We start from the raw sequence: 17,795 nt of genomic DNA, 5'->3' as shown, positions 1-17,795 counted from the left end.
AACAGAGTAGCAAACAGAGAGGCACAATTACTGGGCCCTGTTACCAAATTTTACTTTCTTTCTTTTTTTTTTTTTTAAAGATTTTATTTGTTTATTTGACAGAGAGAGAGACAGCGAGACTGGGAACACAAGCAGGGGGAGTGGGAGAGGGAGAAGCAGGCTTCCCGCGGAGCAGGGAGCCTGATGTGGGGCTCGATCCCAGGATGCTGGGATCACGACCCGAGCCGAAGGCAGACACTTAACGGCTGAGCCACCCAGGCGCCCCCAAATTTCACTTTCTAACAGCTTGGTGCCTATGGGATTTCCCTCACTATTTGGAAAGAATGGGAATTCTCATGGGGGCTGTGTGTGTAGGGGGTATAGAGTAAAGCGAAATTCTATAGAGCACATGGAAGGCTGCACTAAATGTTAATATTTCCTATGAACCCACTAAAAACGGGTTCAGCCTCCAGGAGAAATGGACTTGAGGATCCAGCTGAATTCAAAGTCAGGAGTTTAGGGTCTTACTCCCATTGCTGCCACTTATTAGCCTTATGACGGAGGGCAAGGCACATCTCTCCTGGAACTTCAGCAGCCTCATCTGCTCTACAGTGTTATTTTAAAGATCAGACGCTGACTAAAAAGTGCTTTGAAAACCCTAAAGCATAATAAAATAGTAAATTATTGTGTGCACCGAGAGAGCGTCTACTCAATCTCATCCAAACTACAAATCCAATCATAGATTTTGCAAGGATCTTAGTGATTATCTGGTCCAACTTCCTATTTAGTGCATGGAGCTTCTCTGTAATAGTCAAAGTAAGTAGTTCAACTTCTGCTTGGAGTTGAACTTCAACTCCCAACTTCACAGTATATTTCATTTCATTTAAGTTTCTATGAGAAACTTATATTTCTATGAGAAACTTAAATCAGGATCCCTCTAATTTCTCTCTATTAATCTACAAGCAGCGCAGTGCCCGACGGAGTAGGTGTTTCATAAATCTGAGTTCGATGAGTAAGTGAATTCTCACTGCTTTCTGAAACCGTTTAGAACAGGATGCATCCCTCTTTCACCTAACAGACCTCCCAGTATTGGAAAATAATTATTAGGACTCCTCCAAGTTTCCTCTTCTCTACAATAAACATATCAGCTAGTTTTTTTTTAATTTATTTTTTAATTTATTTGTCTGAGAGAGAGAGAGAGAGCACAAGCAGGGGGGAGCGGCAGGCAGAGGGAGAGGGAGAAGCAGGCTCCCCGCTGAGCAGGGAGCTCGATGTGGGGCTCGCTCGCAGGACCCTGGGATCATGACCTGAGCTGAAGGCAGATGCTTAACGACTGAGCCACCCAGGCACCCCCTTAGCTTCATTTCTAACCGTGGGTTCGAACTCTACTTAGGATGTTTACTCTGGGGGCCACCCTCGACTCTGAAACTGATTACCTTAATTTCGCTGAACTGGGCTACGTAGTTTTCCATGGTCCTCAACGCCTGGTCAGCTAGTTTCTCTTCATAGTCTTCCCAAAGGAGATCATTATTCTGTGGGGTAGAGGCAAAGGGCAGAGGTGAGGGCCCCACTTCTCAGCAACAACTGCCCAGCAGGGAAAAATCCAAATTCTTCCCGCAGCAAACTTCCTTTCTGAAGCGCTGTGTTTAGAATGTCATGTTGGGTTCTGGTGAAGAGTCAGATGAAGAAACACCTCTGCCCCCAGGAACTGCCCTATAAGACACTGGACATACCTTCAGGGATCAAGAACAGGAAGAGATGGTCAGTCTTGGACTCGACTTGAAGGACAGGGAAATTTGGGAGGAAAAAACTGCATGAAGTTAGTTTTTGAAGACAACCAGCTGGGTTTTATGTAGGTAGAACTTCCATAAGGTTTTAAAGAGAGGAAGATGGACTGCAGAGGAATCCGCAGATGAGGGAACACTTGTTGCTGAGGCTATACACATGAAGGACGTGGACTGGCTCCCTTGCTTTCCTATTTGCTTGGACGGAGAAGCTAAGAGAAGGCAGGAGTGAGTGCTGAAGAGCTGTGAAGCCGGGACACTCTTACCCCCGCAATGGCCTTCAGCTCCTCGTGACCGTCCCACTCGCTGCTGTAGATCTCCTGCAGGGTTTCCGACACTCTCTTTGAGCTTTCATGCATCACTGAAAGGAAAGAAGTCGGTCCCACCTTACAGCTTCCCCCAAAGGAGGCTGCTATAGCCATATGGGTCGACGGGCAGATCAGCGGGTCTACTTCAGAAGGACGCGCACCCCCGGAAGGTTCGGGTGACCTGAGAGGGAAGCTGGGCGGGGGCTGGGACAGGAAACATTGCTCTTCCTATGCCCACACGGTCCAGGCCTCAAATCGCCGGAGACTGGGTGTTTTTCTTCCCATCCTCAGAGCTCTCACTCAGGCTGTGCCGCACACTACCCACCTTTGACGGCACTAAGGAAGTTCTTCAGGTCCTTGTAGAGCTTCTGGCCTTCTGCCTGCAAGGGAGAAGGGCTTTGGGTGACCAGAGAGATACATTTGGAAAGATGCTTCAGAGGTCAAGGTAGAAGAGTAGGTTAAAGGCAGAAATCAATCCTGGAATTTGCAAACGTTATAAATTAGCCTTTGTTCTCTTTACCAAGAAGTTGCTGGTTGTCTTTTTGGGGGCAGTTTTTGTTTGGAGATTGTTCCCATGGCACTTGCAGGCCTTCTTTCCCTTGTTCTTCCTTCTGGTGAACAAAAGCCTGTACCCCAGTTCCTCTGCTGAAATTTAGGTGTCCTAGGTGACGCTTATACTTTCCTCTCTGGGGAGGGATCCCCTGGCTTATACTTTCCTCTCTGGGTAAGTAAACCACCACCACCTGCTGTAGACGCTCAGCCTTCTTTCTCCCGTGAACCCTCACACAGGCCATCCCTCTTCTCCCCCGACATCCTTCTCTGCCTCGCCTCCCTTCACCCTTCCCTTCCATCAGTCACAGCCTTTACACTTCCCTTCCAAATGGCTCATCCCTGATTCTCCCTCAGCCCCAACTCCAGTGGCCTCATCCATAGCTCTATGCATCTACCCAATCCTGTCTTCGCTCCTGTGTCTGAACTCTTTTTTTTTTTTTTTTTGGCTGGGCCTCCCAAGCACAGTTAGGTCTCCTCCCTGGAAAAAAAAGAAGGGAGAAAAGGAAAGGAAGGTATCATTTAAGTTTGGAAGTTCAAATCTCAACCCAACAGATGAACCACTTTTGTCTGAACTCTGACAAATGTTCATTTAGCCTCCGCTTCTTGAATACGTCCTGCAAGCAGAAACTCATGACTTCTTGCTGAGGTTGTGCTTCAATTTTAAATAGTTCTACTAGAACTCTGGCCCACTGGTCTCGGGCTGGCCTTCTGTACTCAGAATAGATCTGATAACTCTTGCACATATGTTGGAAGGCATCTTTCCCAGACCCTGCTCCAAGTCTTCTCTTTCATAGGCTCCCTCTGTTGTTACTTAAAGCCCCTTCTGACTCTAGTCTCTTTCCTCTGTGTGGACTCCAGTTTCTAGGAGTTGTATGAGAAGGGAGCTGAAGCCAGACTACTGACATTTGGAGCCTGACTTCAGGAGTGTGGGCCTGGACTGAAAGGGGCAGCCTACTTTAGTGTATTCTACAGGGCAGGGCCTATGGGTCAGAATAGTGAGCCTCACACCAGCTTCGGGGAAGGAGTGTTCAAGCATTATGCGTACACCATAAAGCACTTGTGAACTTGTTCATTTGTTTTGCTTGTTTTCAGCACTAGATAGGCTATTGAGCATACCAAAAGTATAAAAAAAATTTATGGGAGGGGCACCTGGGTGGCTCAGTTGTTACGCGTCTGCCTTCAGCTCAGGTCATGATCCCAGAGTTCTGGGATTGAGCCCCACATCGGGCTCCCTGCTCCGCTGGAAGCCTGCTTCTCCCTCTCCCACTCCCCCTGCTTGTGTTCCCTCTCTTGCTGTGTCTCTCTTTGTCAAATAAATGAAATCTTTAACAACAACAACAACAACAAAAATATATAGGAGAAAAACTGAAAAATCAGAAAATTCTATCTAACAACTTACTTTAAAATTTTTTTTATCGGGTGCCTGGGTGGCTCAGTTGGTTAAGCGACTGCCTTCGGCTCAGGTCATGATCCTGGAGTCCCGGGATCGAGTCCCACATCGGACTCCCTGCTCAGCGGGGAGTCTGCTTCTCCCTCTGACCCTCCCCCCTCTCATGTGCTCTCTCTCTCTCTCTCGCTCTCTCAAATAAATAAAATCTTTAAAAAAATTTTTTTTTATCTGGGGGGGTGTGCCTGGGTGGCTCAGTCGGTTAAGCATCCGACTTTTGGTTTCGGCTCAGGTCATAATCTCATAGGTTGTGGGATTGGCCCCACGTTGGGTTCCACGCTCAGCAGGGAGTCTGCTTGGGGTTCTCTCTCTCTCCCTCTGCCTCTTCCCCCCCCCCCCGCTCTCAAATAAATAAATCTAAATTTTTTTTTTAATCTGTGGAAATCTTTGTAGGAAAGATCATTATTATGTAAATTTAGCAGCAGAAAATCTAGGTCAAGTCGGTCAAAGAAAATTGGACTAATTATTTCATCCACATTTTCTGCCTTACTTCTAAGCCATCCCAAACTCTTGACCATACCTCAGGTTAAAAGTCCTTGGGGCTGAATGCCAGGACTCAAGGGACACGAACGCACAGATAGCCTCAGGGGAGTCAAAGACACTGTCAGAGAGCTGGGAGAGGAGCCGACATTGTGTGGTGTATCACAGCAAGTGAGGATCAGGAGAGTGTCAGAGAAATGACCAAGGAGGGGCCAGATGCTACAGAGAGGTTAGAGTGCAGGAAGAACAAGTCACAGTCACTGGACTTGGTAACTGGAGGTCACTGGTGACCCTGAGGAAGTGCTTTCAATAGCACGATGGAGACAGTCAGTCACCAAAATTCGGAAACACTCAGTATTCACCAGGAAGGATGTTTCATTTCCTCTTTGCTTTTTCATTAATGGGAAAAAAGTAGTCTAAGATGTTCAATGTACGTAAAATCTTTTAAACATGGATATGGTGGGTGGGTATAAGTTTGAGAGTTTTAAAAATGTGATAGTCAAAGTTTGAGAGAGTTCTGAAAGAGTTTTGAGGATTATAAAAATTAACAAGGATTTCAAGTTCTTTTTTTGAAAGAAAAGAACATGGGCTCAACTTTTTATTTCACCATGAAGATCTGATCTCCAAAATATACATCTAAGTGACAAAAGCTGTTAAACCATCTTGCATAATTTCTACAAATGAGATCAAAACTGTTTTTCTCCATTAGATATTATATGGCCTGAAAAATCGGATCAGTAATCAAGGCTACCTACCATGCCTGACTATGGAGGCTGTAGGTACGCTGTTCAAAACCAGGGGGTTCTACTGATTCCAGAGTCCATAAAATGTGAATGCCTTCTGCCTTCGACGGCACCTCACAAAAGCCCAACTCCACTTCTGTGTTTTAGGATCAAACCTCTAGGTCAAAGTTCTTTCCTTATGCTCTTGCTCTTCCTTTGAGGAGATGAAGTGTGTGTGTGTGTGTGTGTGGTAGCGGGAAGTGGGGTGCTGGGACACCACTGAGTGTCATTTTATTTTGCTGTGGCCTGTCTGTCCCTGTCCCCGGGCCCCAAAATGTCTTCAGGCTGAAGAGTCCCAGCATCTTTCTTCTTTCTTGACAGATACAACTTGCACGGTCTTAGGCTCCCACTTGTCTGAGAGTCAAAAACCTGCAAGTTATTCCACTTTCCTGGCTTTATTCTCCTCCTCTATAAATGTCGGGTAAGACCATGTCTAGCCCTGTAGCTTGTGATTTTATTACTTTGGCTCTCTGAATCCACGCCAAATTCTTGGTAACCCCATAGAGAATCTGAGTTGGGCCTTCCTATCCCTTACGCAAACAGCCCCAGCCCTCAGTTAATGGACCACCCCGTACGGAAGCTTGTCCTAAGCACCTGGGCAGACAAAGCTATGTGCTAGGAAGATCCTTGACCTGGGATTCTCCGCTTGCTGGAGAGAAATGGACTCAGAGAAACCCACACACTCAGCAAAACAGTGAGGAGCATGACCAATCCTGAGCAAGTGCTGAAAGTGCTTGATTTGATGGAGGTCCCCAAGGAAGACAAGAAGCTGGTTTGAGGGCGCCTGGGTGGCTCAGCTCGTTAAGCGTCTGCCTTCGGCTCCGGTCATGATCCTGGAGTCCCGGGATCGAGTCCCGCGTTGGGATCCCTGCTCGGCGGGGAGTCTGCTTCTCCCTCGGGCCCTCCCCCCTCTCAAGCACGCTCTCTATCTCATTCTCGCTCTCAAATAAATAAATAAAATCTTAAAAAAAAAAAACTGGTTTGATTTTATTTATTTGAGAGAGAGAGAGAGAGCACGCATGCCCAAACTGGGGGAGGGGCAGAGGGAGAGAGAGAATCTCCAACAGACTCCCCGCTGAGCACGGAGCCCAATGTGGGGCTTGATCTCAAGACCCTGAGACCATGACCTGAGCTGAAATCAAGAGTCAGAGGCTTAACCAACTGAGCCACCTAGGCATCACCATGAGGTTTGATTTTATTATTTTATTTTTTATTTTTTTTAAAGACTGTATTTATTTATTTGACAGAGAGACACAGCGAGAGAGGGAACACAAGCAGGGGGAGTGGGAGAGGGAGAAGCAGGCTTCCCGCGGAGCAGGGAGCCTGATGCGGGGCTCGATCCCAGGACCCCGGGATCAGGACCTGAGCCGAAGGCAGATGCTTAACGACTGAGCCACCCAGGCGCCCCGAGGTTTGATTTTAAAAGCAATGAATTGGAAGCAGCTGTCACTACCAGAAACCAGAAATTAAAATGCTGCTTGAGGAAAACAATTCTTCCTATGTAATACGGTTTGAAGAGGAAGCAAAGCAGAGCCCTCAAGGAAAACTACCTATGGAAATTTGCTTAGGAACCCAGGCGAGTGGCAAGGCCTTGGAATCAGGCTGGGAAGTTTGGGAGTGATATTTATTTATTAATGAAAAGTTCACCTACAAGCTGATTGTGGTAAGGCCCTGGGCACATGACCAACTGGTCCACCTTCTGGAATACTTCACTCTCAATCTCCTTGACCTTGTTTTTTTCCCTCTTGTTCATCTTAGCCACCCCAGGTCCAGTCTCCGACTGGACTGCATTGTCACTGTCTTTCCCCTTAAACTGTGAGAGCCTGAGGGCAGGCATGTTGTCTTATTCACATCGAAGTCCCAGAACGTAGCATGGTGCCCGGTGTGCAGCAGGCTCCCGTGACGTGCTTGTGAAATGGGCTTTTCATGCATGCTCAAATACCAGTCACTGGAGGAAAACCCTTCTCTCGGGAGAAGTTTCCCTTATTCCTATTCTACCACCATTTCATTCCCAAATCTAGCTTCTCCCCCCTTCAAGTGACGTTCAGTTGATGGGCTCATCCAGAAATTCTGAGGGGACTGTCAACATCTATCTGATCCTCTTCTTCTTGATGGTCTTTCCTTCATCTCCTACCCTTTCTACCCACACACCTGCCATTGGTAGATCCATCCTTTAAGGCAGAGAGGAAGAGGAAAGACCGAGGTACAGAATGGGCCAAGAGGCAGAACCCTCTGGATGTGGGTGTCGACTTACTGATTCCTGTTCTTTTCGTGCTGCAATTGGAAGCAGAACAGTCACTGCCACTGAGCAGAGGCCCCCAGAGGCCTCCTAGTGAAGTGCGGAGGGGAGGGCACAGGGTTTAAGTTGGAATCCCAGCTCTGCAACTCTTAGTCTTTTACCTTGATTAAATGACCTCCTTCGCAGATCCTATTTCCCTCCCCAGAGTTAGACTAAATCAGTGGTTGCCAAATGCTGTTCTCAGACTAGCTACTACATCATCATTACCTGGAAACTTAATACAAAACGTGGATTCCCTAGTTAATGATCAACCAAGGCTGTTAATGTCACACAAAAAGGAGACACGCAGACATTATGTGCCTCCAGACAGAAAACTCTCACACCTATAAAAATTACAAGTATTCTTGCCACCCAAATTAACAAAAACAAAAATCTGAATCTCATCAAGCCTCTAAATCTAACTATGAATTTACAGAAAATACCAGAGACAGAGGGGCATGCTAAACAGTACTACAAGGACTCAATCAGTCAAGTTTAGACTGCAGGAAACGTCAGGAGAACAATCTAGTGTCACCGACAAACAAACTGCACAAGGGAGGGATCAAACTCCTCAGATGAAGAGATTTAACTTTAAACCTAAGAGACTTAAACATGCCAATAAGTTGCTGATTTAAACAAATCAAAAAAAAAAAAAAATGACGTCATTAGGGGAGTGTGAATATTGCCTGGATATTTTATATTAAGAAATTATTGCTCCTTTTTGAAGATACCACTTAATCTTACATTTTAGCAGGATATTTGTATTATATTGTTAACTTTGAACAGGGCAAGTTATAAAACCAGTATCAACAGAATAATCTCACTTTTGTAAACCTATTTATTTATTGTGGATTTACTAAAGATCATACAAATTCATAGCAGAGTGATTGTAAGGATATAAGACAACGGTGGTGGTAGTATGGGAGGGTGTGAAATCAGGACTTTTTTTTTAAGATTCTATTCATTTATTTGAGAGAGAGAGAACACACAAGTGGGGGGAGGGCAGAAGGAGAGGGAGAAACGGGCTCCATCCTGAGAAGGGAGCCTGATTTGGCTCCAACCCAGCATCATGACCCAAGCCGGAGGTAGATGCTTAACTGACTGAGCCACCCCGGCACCCCGAAATCAGGATTTTTTAATTTATGTTTTTCTTGTCCTTTCTGGTTTGTTGTAATGAGTAAATATCTCATAGAAAATATTTTTAGGTGTGACAATGGCTTTGAGGTTATATTTTGAAAGAATCCTTACCTTTAGAGATTGATAATGAAATTTTTATGGATAAAACGATTATGTGATACGTAGAATTTGCTTCATAGTAATCGAGGATGCGGGAAAGTAGGTGGAGACAGAAATGAGTTGATTAATTATTAAAGCTGAGAGATGGGTATGTACATGTGGATTAATTATGCAAGTTTTCCTATCTGTGCATATATTTGATACCTTCCATTAAAACAAGTTTAAAAGTACAGATTCTCAAGCCCTACTACCAGAGATCTCACGTGTAAAAATATTTCCCAAAGGGCGCCTGGGTGGCTCAGTGGGTTAAGTGTCTGCCTTCGGCTCAGGTCATGATCCCAGGGTCCTAGGATAGAGCTCCGCATGGAGCCCCCCTCAAATCAGGCTCCCTGCTCAGCAGGGAGTCTGCCTCTCCCTCTCTATCTGCCTCTCCTCCAGCTCATTCTCTCTCTCAATAAATAAATAAAATCTTTAAAATATATATATACATTTCCCAAATGATTCTAATATAATCAACTGCTGAATTAGATTATAGTGAATGTCCTTTTAATATAATTTTAGAGAATTATTTTCCATATAATTCAATTTACTGATATCGTCCAGTCAAGAATTTGGCGGCCTTTGTCCCCAGTTCCTGGGAAGTAACTTCTAACTCCTTGGGATTTCCTGAGTGATAGGAATGTGTTTGTTATTCATGGTGGGCCTCTCACAGCAGAGTCAGTTTATGCTAAACAAATGAGTCAGGATGATGGCTGGGCAGGCTGGAAAGATGAATCATGTGATTAGAGGGCTGGGGCTTTGAGACAGGTGATATCAGCCTGACCTCCAGTGGAGGGGAGAGAAAGGGAGCTAGAGATTAAATTCAATCATGTGGCCACGGATTTCACTGTAATGAAATCACAATAAAAAAAACTCTAGACACCTGACGCTTGGGTGAGCTTCCCTGGTTGGTAATCCTCTATCAAAGTGCCAGGAAGGTGACACGTCTTGAGAACCCAGAAGCTTCTCATTTGGAGCTCTCCCAGACCTCACCTTATGTGTCTCTTTACTTGGCTGGTCCTGATTTGTATCGTTTGTAATAAAGCAGTAATTGTAAATAGAACGCTTTCCTGGGTTCTGTGAGTTGTTCTCAGGGATTGTGGAAACTGAGTGGCTAGTAGGAACCCCCAAATTTGTAGTGTTGGTCAGAAGGGCAGGGGGCCTGGGACCTCCGGAGCTTATGGCTGGTGTCTGAAGTGAAGCAGTCTAGTGGGCGACTGTGTCCTTAACCCGTGAGCTGTGACCTAACTCGGATGAGTTAAGTGGTAGAACTGCATGACAACTGCATAGTTATGTAAGTTAATAAGCCCCTTCCACGATAAAGAGGGGACTGCAACCTCCGGGGCTGAGATGACAGTTAAATGAGATCCTGTGCGTACAGCACCCAGCACAGTGCCTGGCACATGGAGACGGGAAGTGAAATATCCCCTGGGAGGTTAAACCGGTTCTCCACTTCTTACTGGAAATTTCTACATAAAATTACCCATAGCATCCAGCGAAGATGAAAGGCACAGGGAGAACAGGAGGTTTGTTGGGGAGAGTGACAGGTGAAAGATGGAGGGATTATTTAGAAATGAGGGCTCAGGTGAGGCAGAGGGAGTGGACACAGAGGCAACAAGTAAAACAGGGTGCAACTCTGATGAGAAGAGCCGGAGGGTGGGACAGAGGCACTCTGGGGAAGTGATAAGCCAAAAGCAGAGGGCGCAGGGGTTCGCTGCAACTTTGTCTAAGGACCTGGTGATGCCACCGTAGCTGGGGGAGCCATGAAGAGAAAAGAAGAGCACTTGTCTGTGCCCCAAAACCCAGGGCAGCAGGAACAGGAAAGGGAAGTTTCTCTGGTTGCCAGGGAAAGGGTAAGCAGCAGATCACCCTGTGGCCCTTACCCCTGGGGGGAGGATGGCTTAGTAGAGATGCCTGTTGGTTTGCAGGACCTGCTCTTCTTCTGCCACTCAGCCCTCCTTGTCTTGCTTCCTCCAAGCCTCCCTTCCCCACCCTCCGGATTACCTGTTGATGGTAAAAGTTGCTGGCACTTTGTTCAAACCGTTCATCTTTGGTTTCCACAGTTTTCCCCAACTTCTGCAGTACCTGGGAATGTGAGTTGGAAAGGTCCATAAGGTTACAGTCAAGTCTCTCTCATCCTTTGGCCTTGTGTGACTCTGGCTTCTCAGAGTCTCAGATGCAACTGAAGGGCTGTGTTCCTATCAACCCAATGGAATTAAAAATATAGCACATCGCTGAAAAAAAATCACATTTTGTGGTTCTTTTCAAACTGGGATACTCCTGGGGGTGTGCAGCAGTGTGCTACGGGGTATATATAAAGCCCGGAATAAATAGTACATATATGCAGGGAATGACATTGTTATTTACAGTGGGAGTTTTTTTGGGGGGGGAGGGAAGTAATATATTAAAACAGGGAGTAATAAGAATGTAAAATGTGCATTGCTTTTAAAGGTAAAACGTGAGGCCTGAAGACTTCTCACTTGAGAGACAGTCTTCCAGCCATGGCCACAGAGTCCTCTAGATAGATGAGGTTAGAGAGGCAGGCAGAAGACTCTCTTCTTGGGAGGGCCCTTGTGGAAAACTGTGAGGAGCAGATATTAAACGCGTTTAACACTCAGCTCGAAGTGAATGCTCTCCGTGTCTGTCTGCTCTCCACTGGGGACCTGAGAGCCAACCACCAGACTGGTCTCAGTGCTAAAGCAAAGGACAGGGAAATGAAAAAGATAGAGTGCCTGTTCTCACAGGGGACACTCATCTATAAACAAGAAAGCAAGGCTGGGCCTCTACTATACTTGAAGCCCCCATTTGGAAAGGAGGCACCCCCCCTTCCAAGGAAGAATCTCAGCGGTTGCCCTCAACTACGTCTCGCTCACCTCCTTCATCAAATCCCTCACTGTGTCCATCTCTGGAAACCATCCCATGCTTTCGAGTCTCACTGTCATGGCTTGGTTCTCGGCGCTCGCTGTTTCTCGCCTGGCCTGCTCCCACAGGCCCATCATGCTGCAGCTTAAAACCTTTTAATGATTCTCCACCCATCTGCTCAACGGATTTGGATTAAACGCCCATACGTATGGATCAGTTTAGTTCAAACTCTAGCACGCAGATAGCTCTCAATGATCTGACTCCTCAGTAAGCCTCAACTCCCACTCTTCCTCCTTCCTGCAGGTCTCCCTCCCTAACACTTTATTAGTTTCCTGAATAAGCCATACTGTAGCTTGTTGCAGATGCTGTGCCCTCTTTCTGGAATGTCCTTCCCCTCCTTGTCTCTCAGGCAACTATCTAAAAAAACCCAATTTAGGGGCACCTGGCTGGCTCAGTTAGAAGAGCAGGTGACTCTTGATCTCAGGGTTGTGAGTTTGAGCCCCAGGTTGGCTGCAGAGATTACTTAAATAAGTAAACTTAAAAAAAATTTAAAAACCCCAATTCATATTCCACATCCTTTATGACACTTAACCACATCTACTTTATCCTGTTAATTGAGTTATTCACTCCCTCCTAAGTGCTTGCAACTTCTGCACCTTGCATACACTTCTTTTTTTTTAAGATTTTTTTTCATTTTTATTTATTCATGAGAGACAGAGAGAGAGAGAGAGAGAGAGAGGGAGAAGCAGGCTCCCAAGGAGCAGGGAGCCTGATGCGGGACTCGATCCCAGGACCCTGGGATCATGACCTGAGCCAAAGGTCGATGCTTAACCATCTGAGCCACCCAGGCGCCCCTTGCATACACTTCTATTACTATTTTATTATTTGTATTTATCTAATTATGTCTCCTTCTAAACTGCGGGCTCCTTGAGAATTGGGTACTTGCCCTGCTCATCTAGATTTCTCAGTATCCAGCAAAGAGATACTTAATACTTCTAACAGCAAGGCGAGTGGGACTAGTAGAGGAGAGGATCAACAGGCTGGGCCTTGAATTAAGATTTTGCTAAACTACAGGGCACCTGGGTGGCTCAGTTGGTTAAGTGTCTGCCTTTGGCTCAGGTCATGATCCCAAGGTCCGGGAATTAAGCCTTGGGCTGGAGCCTGCTTCTCCCTCTCCCTCTGCCCCTCCCCCTGCTCATGCTCTCTCTCTCTCTCTCAAATAAATAAATAAAACCTTAAAAAACAAAGATTTTGCTAGACTGGAATGGAGTATAAGGGGGGAGAGTGGAAAGAGAACAAAGTCAGAAAAGTACCCACATTCACACAGGTCCATGAGATGGCTCAGTGTGGCTGGTTTAGGGTGTGTTATGGGGAGTGGTGGGTAAGGGAGCTAGAAAGGGAGACTGCAGTCTCACCCTGAAGGGCTCTGAATCACATGCAAAATGCCCAGGTCTTGGGAGTGAGGAAGGCTCTATGTAGAGCCTCAGACCCATGTGTCCCCATTCTTAATCCTGGGGTTAGCATCTCTCACTTCTGGAGCTCTCTCTGGACTGGTTATGATCAAGGGCTCCGGAGTCAAACAGATATATGCCCCGCCTTGGCCTTTACACTTGGGGCTATAAGCCTTTGGGCAAATAAGCCTATGCGTCTCTTGAGCCTCCGTTTACAGAACTCCCCTTACCCCACTAAGATAACAGCATCTCTAGGAGTTGGGAGGATTAAGTGACCTTATACCTACAAATGCTTTCCCAGTGGTGCCCTGCAGGGAGCGCTCAATATAAATCCACTATTGCTAGGTCCAGTTCCACTCCCTTCCCTAGGAGTACATGTCTATTTCCTTCTCAGTTTAGCCGTATGTCTGTCTGTGTTTCTAGCTTCACCTCACCAAACACCTGGCCCTGGGTATGCCAACTCCGCCGGCTTCCCGGACCCCACCCTCCCTCCTCCGCCAACAAAACACCGTCCTCTACCAGAAAGTTGCAAAACCACCTTGTCTAAGTGGTAAGCGCCTGCTCTCACTTCCTTCCTGCTACTCCTCCCTTCCTTTGCCCAGGGCATGGTTCTTCTTAGGTGGAAGGGGCTGAAAGGATGGTCAGCTCAGTCTAGAGTTAATGCGGCACACCCGATCGCCCCAGCCCCCACAAGGTTCAAGGCAAAAAGGCTTCGAAGGGGTGTGAGTGTGTGTGCTGAACACTCCCACCTTTAATTCTGAAACTGAAAAAAGGAGTGTGATCACCTTGAAAGCATCACCCAGTGCCCTGGGCCCGAAGTCACTTGTTGCCACGGATCAGGGCACATGAACTACGCTGCAGATGTTCTTCCTCAACTAGAGCTCCCTGACAGAAGAGAAGGTACAGGTGCTCAACAAACGTCTGAAAGAATGAATAAATTCCACCTTTGGGTCACTTCCCCATGAAAGTCCACCCAACGTCAGTCCCTAAAGTTCTACACTAAGAATTCGGCCCCCAGGGTAATAGAGGCATTTAGAGAGAACGAACAGGAACACTAGACAAAGCGAATGTGGCAAAATGTTAATGCTTGGTGAAAAAGGTGAATATTCCAGGGTTCATTGACCTATTTTAACGTTTATGTAGATTGGGATATGAGGATAAAAGCTTAAAAAAAAATCACTGCAGGGGCGCCTGGGTGGCTCAGTTCGTTAGGCGTCTGCCTTCGGCTCAGGTCATGATCCCGGAGTCCCAGGATCGAGTCCCGCTTCTCCCTCTGCCTCTTCCTCTGTCCCTCACCCGGCTCATGCTCTCCCGTTCTCTCTCTGAAATAAATAAAATCTTAAAAAAAAAAAAAATCATTGCAGATATATAGTTCTCTACCAGGGCCCTTCCCCATAATCGTTTGTTATATTTTAGTTAACTCTCTCAATTGGGGTAATTTGAATAGGGCCTAGTTTATGTGAGGAATCCTCATTTTCAGGATACACGCTAAAGTAGGCTTTTCCTTAACACGGTCTTAATATACTTTCTAGCCTTTTCTGCCACCACTCCCTATTCCAGCTCAGCTGCATTTCTCACTGTTCTGCCTAAAAGGATTTCCACACTCCAGGCCTTGCTTCTGCGGGCATTCCTCAGCTGGAATGCTCCCCCACCACTTGCCTGAGGAACTACTAATCAGCCACAGTTCCCATCGCAAATTCCGCCTCTACTACAAAACCTCCCTCAATTCTTCTCAGTCTTTCTCTTCTCTGAATTCCCACAGAGTACAGATCTCTCAGGTGACTCATTTAACCCCCCTTTTTTTCCCCCTTAGCCTATAAGCTTCTGGCAGGCGATAGCGCCTCTTACTCATCTCTAAATTCCTTCCTGGGTCCAGCCCAGGATCCTGGACAAAGGGATTTTTCTGTAAGTATTGTTGACAGAACTCTCTGGGAGACGAGTTGAGTAAAAGTCAGTAGAGGAAAAGACCAACAAAGAAGTGGTAAACAATGCCCCTTCTCAGGGGAGAGAGAACTGAGAGATTTGCCACAGAGAAATCACAAACAGATGGTGAAAGCATTCATTTGAAATGTGAAGAAGTATCTTGCTGTAAAAACACATTTAGTCTCATGTTGAGTCTGGGTGGAAACTGGAAAATAAAACAAGAATGCTTCATCTTCCCTGTGTGTAACAGTCACTGGACCTTCACTCCTAGCTCTTCAGAGGAGGAGGCCTGGGTGAAAGGTGTTTCTCCTCCTAGTTTTGCTCCTGAGAGATCGGCAGGAAGTGGGCAGGCGAGGCAGGAAGTGGGCAGGCACAGATGGTTTATTAGGAGCCTTGTAAAGAGAGCAGCTTGAGGTGGGGATCCAAAGGCAGGACACCTGGCCTTCGGTGATAGTTCTGCCATTTGCCAATCTCTTTTGAGTCTCGTTTCTTCGTTTCTAAAATTGGGATGTTAATAACATGCTCAAAGTGTTGCAAAGATGAAGTGAGACCCTATCATGCGAGTGTTGGCTCCATAAAGAGAGAGATGGTGTCTTTATTAATTTCCCGTGGCTTGTCAATCGTAGGCGCTTGATATCCGACCCATTTGACTATTTGACCCCGGAATTACTACATAGTATTCAGAAGATTACGGCCAACTGCTTATAAAAAAAAAACTATAAAGTGTTCCAGGGAGTCCTTTCTTCTGACAGTAACTTTCTCCCTCTCTCTCTTGCCTTCAAAAACCTCCCAAGACTCAAGGACTCTGGCAGGCTGAGTTGAGCTCCTCCCCACATTCCAGGCCATTCCCACTCTATCCAAGCAGCATCCACGACCTCCAGGGTGCCCTGAGGTACTGCTCCAAGTTCTGTGTCTGCCTGCCTTTAAGTTTATGTCCGGACGCAGAGCATCTTCCTGTTTTCTGCCTTAACGTGCAAGTTCCCTGAGGCAGATGTGAGGTGGCTCCTCTCTGTTTTCTCAGGGTTCAGACCAGGAAGAACAGGGTGTACCTGGGTGGTATTTGCCTCTGAGGTACAAGGCACCCTTGCCCCCTCTCTCAATTTGGTATCCTTACCACGCTGAATTTCCAAATCACTGAACATCAACTCTCTCATTTTACAGATGCAGAATCTGAAGCCCAGAGCAGGCACATTATTTATCTAAGGCTTTGGAGTCCATGCTTAGAAAAGGAAAGAAATCCCAAACCAAGGGCATAGTGTTGATGACAGGTTTCGGAGGAGGACAGAAGGTGAAAGAATGAGGTAAAATAAATTGCTGTGTCTTTTAAAAATAATTATTATCCATGAGTTTTTGGCCCTCTGGATTTTCTTTGTTCTTCCAACCCATAGTGTCGCTGCGCTTCTAACTGGACCTACCCACAGGCTCTGATCGCTATCAGATTTGTAACTAGACAGCCTTTCAAGACACTGAAACCATGATCAAGGTGAAGTTAAGAGTAAGGTGAAGTAACAGAAGTAACAGAAGTAACAGAAGTCTAGCCACACAAAATCAATCCTTCTCCTCCACTCTTTCACATGACCCTGGCTTCCTCAAAGACAGAAAAAGGAGATTCATCTACCAAGAGTGTTGATAGGTGGCGAGCAGAGAGGTTCAGGTTAGAAGGGAAGGACACAGTCTGGACAGGTAGAAACAAGAATGTCACTAAAATGTGTAGGGGAGTGTTACAGGGGGACAGCCTACCTAAATGCTAGAGCTGGAGTAGGACCACCCAGAGCGAAACCCAGAACACAATCTAGAAAGAGATGCTCCTTCAACACCTTGGGCCGGGTACTTTCCAACTCAGAGACCGCACAGAAGGCAGACAGGGGCTACTGCCTACATCAGCTTCAACAACGCGCAGAGGCGAGGCAGGGGTGGGTACAGAGAGAATCCTGCAGAATTACTCTAGTCCTTGTGGACTAGGTGGTCCTCGCTGATAGCACAGCTGGTCATGGCTGCCTTACGGCTTTGGGGGAGATCATCCCCTTTCGAACCTTCAATTTCATCATCTGTAAAATACCATCCTCCCTGGACGACTAGGACAAAAACTGCCAACGTTGGTTCCTTTCTCCCACCTTTCCTGGGTCGGCCTGAGTCTTGTTTAGGGTTCCTGAGGGAGACTGTTGTCTCCTCTGCGTCCCTATCCTTGCCCAAGATCGGGTGATTTCCTCCGTTCTCTCAAATCTTTCTACTTTAAGGGAAACCCAGTCCCACGCCCACCTGCGGGGGAGGCCGCGGGCCCTTCGGTTCGGCCCCGTCCCCCTGGGGCACCCCGCACGCCCCGCTCACCGCCTCCAGCCCGAGGGATCGGCTGGTGGTGGGGCCCGGCCCCTACCTTCTCCTGGGCTCTGCTGAACTTCTTCTGCACCTGCTTGGCGAACAGGCCGGCGGCGCCTCCCGCCTTGCCCTCCGCCATCCTGCTGGCTCCGGGCGGCCCGGCCCCGCGGCCTGTGGTTTTCTGGAGGCCCCCGAGGAGGAAGTGCGGTTCCCGGCATGCCTCGCATCCGGCCGTGGCCGTGGCCGCCCCGCCCCATGCCGTTCGCGACCCCCGCGGCCGCCCAGGCTCCTCGCGGTGTCGGCTCCCGGTGCAGCCACGGTGGTCCTGAGGCGCCCCCCCCCGGCCCACCCCCCCGCT

General features: G+C 47.2%; 1 protein-coding gene across 2 annotated transcripts in view; it reads right to left on the bottom strand.

Annotated features, from left to right (window-relative positions):
- Positions 1-17,671, bottom strand: part of BIN2 (bridging integrator 2) — a 29,546-nt gene extending 11,875 nt beyond the window's left edge. Inside the window, exons 1-5 of one of the 2 annotated variants that reach the window (XM_027593413.2) lie at positions 17,496-17,671; positions 10,890-10,970; positions 2,397-2,451; positions 2,030-2,124; positions 1,416-1,511 (exon numbers count right to left, since the gene is read on the bottom strand). In XM_027593413.2, the coding sequence (XP_027449214.1) occupies positions 1,416-1,511; positions 2,030-2,124; positions 2,397-2,451; positions 10,890-10,970; positions 17,496-17,576 (408 nt within the window). In that variant the 5' untranslated portion in view covers positions 17,577-17,671. The remainder of the gene's footprint in view (positions 1-1,415; positions 1,512-2,029; positions 2,125-2,396; positions 2,452-10,889; positions 10,971-17,495) is intronic. The other variant, XM_027593412.2, reaches the window with a different exon arrangement.
- Between the last annotated feature and the right edge of the window lie 124 nt (positions 17,672-17,795).

The sequence above is a fragment of the Zalophus californianus genome, chromosome 9 (assembly GCF_009762305.2).
Source record: "Zalophus californianus isolate mZalCal1 chromosome 9, mZalCal1.pri.v2, whole genome shotgun sequence".
Classification (NCBI taxonomy): domain Eukaryota; kingdom Metazoa; phylum Chordata; class Mammalia; order Carnivora; family Otariidae; genus Zalophus; species Zalophus californianus.
The sequence above is the reverse complement of the archived record's forward strand: the minus strand, read 5'-3'. Positions and strand labels throughout refer to the sequence as shown.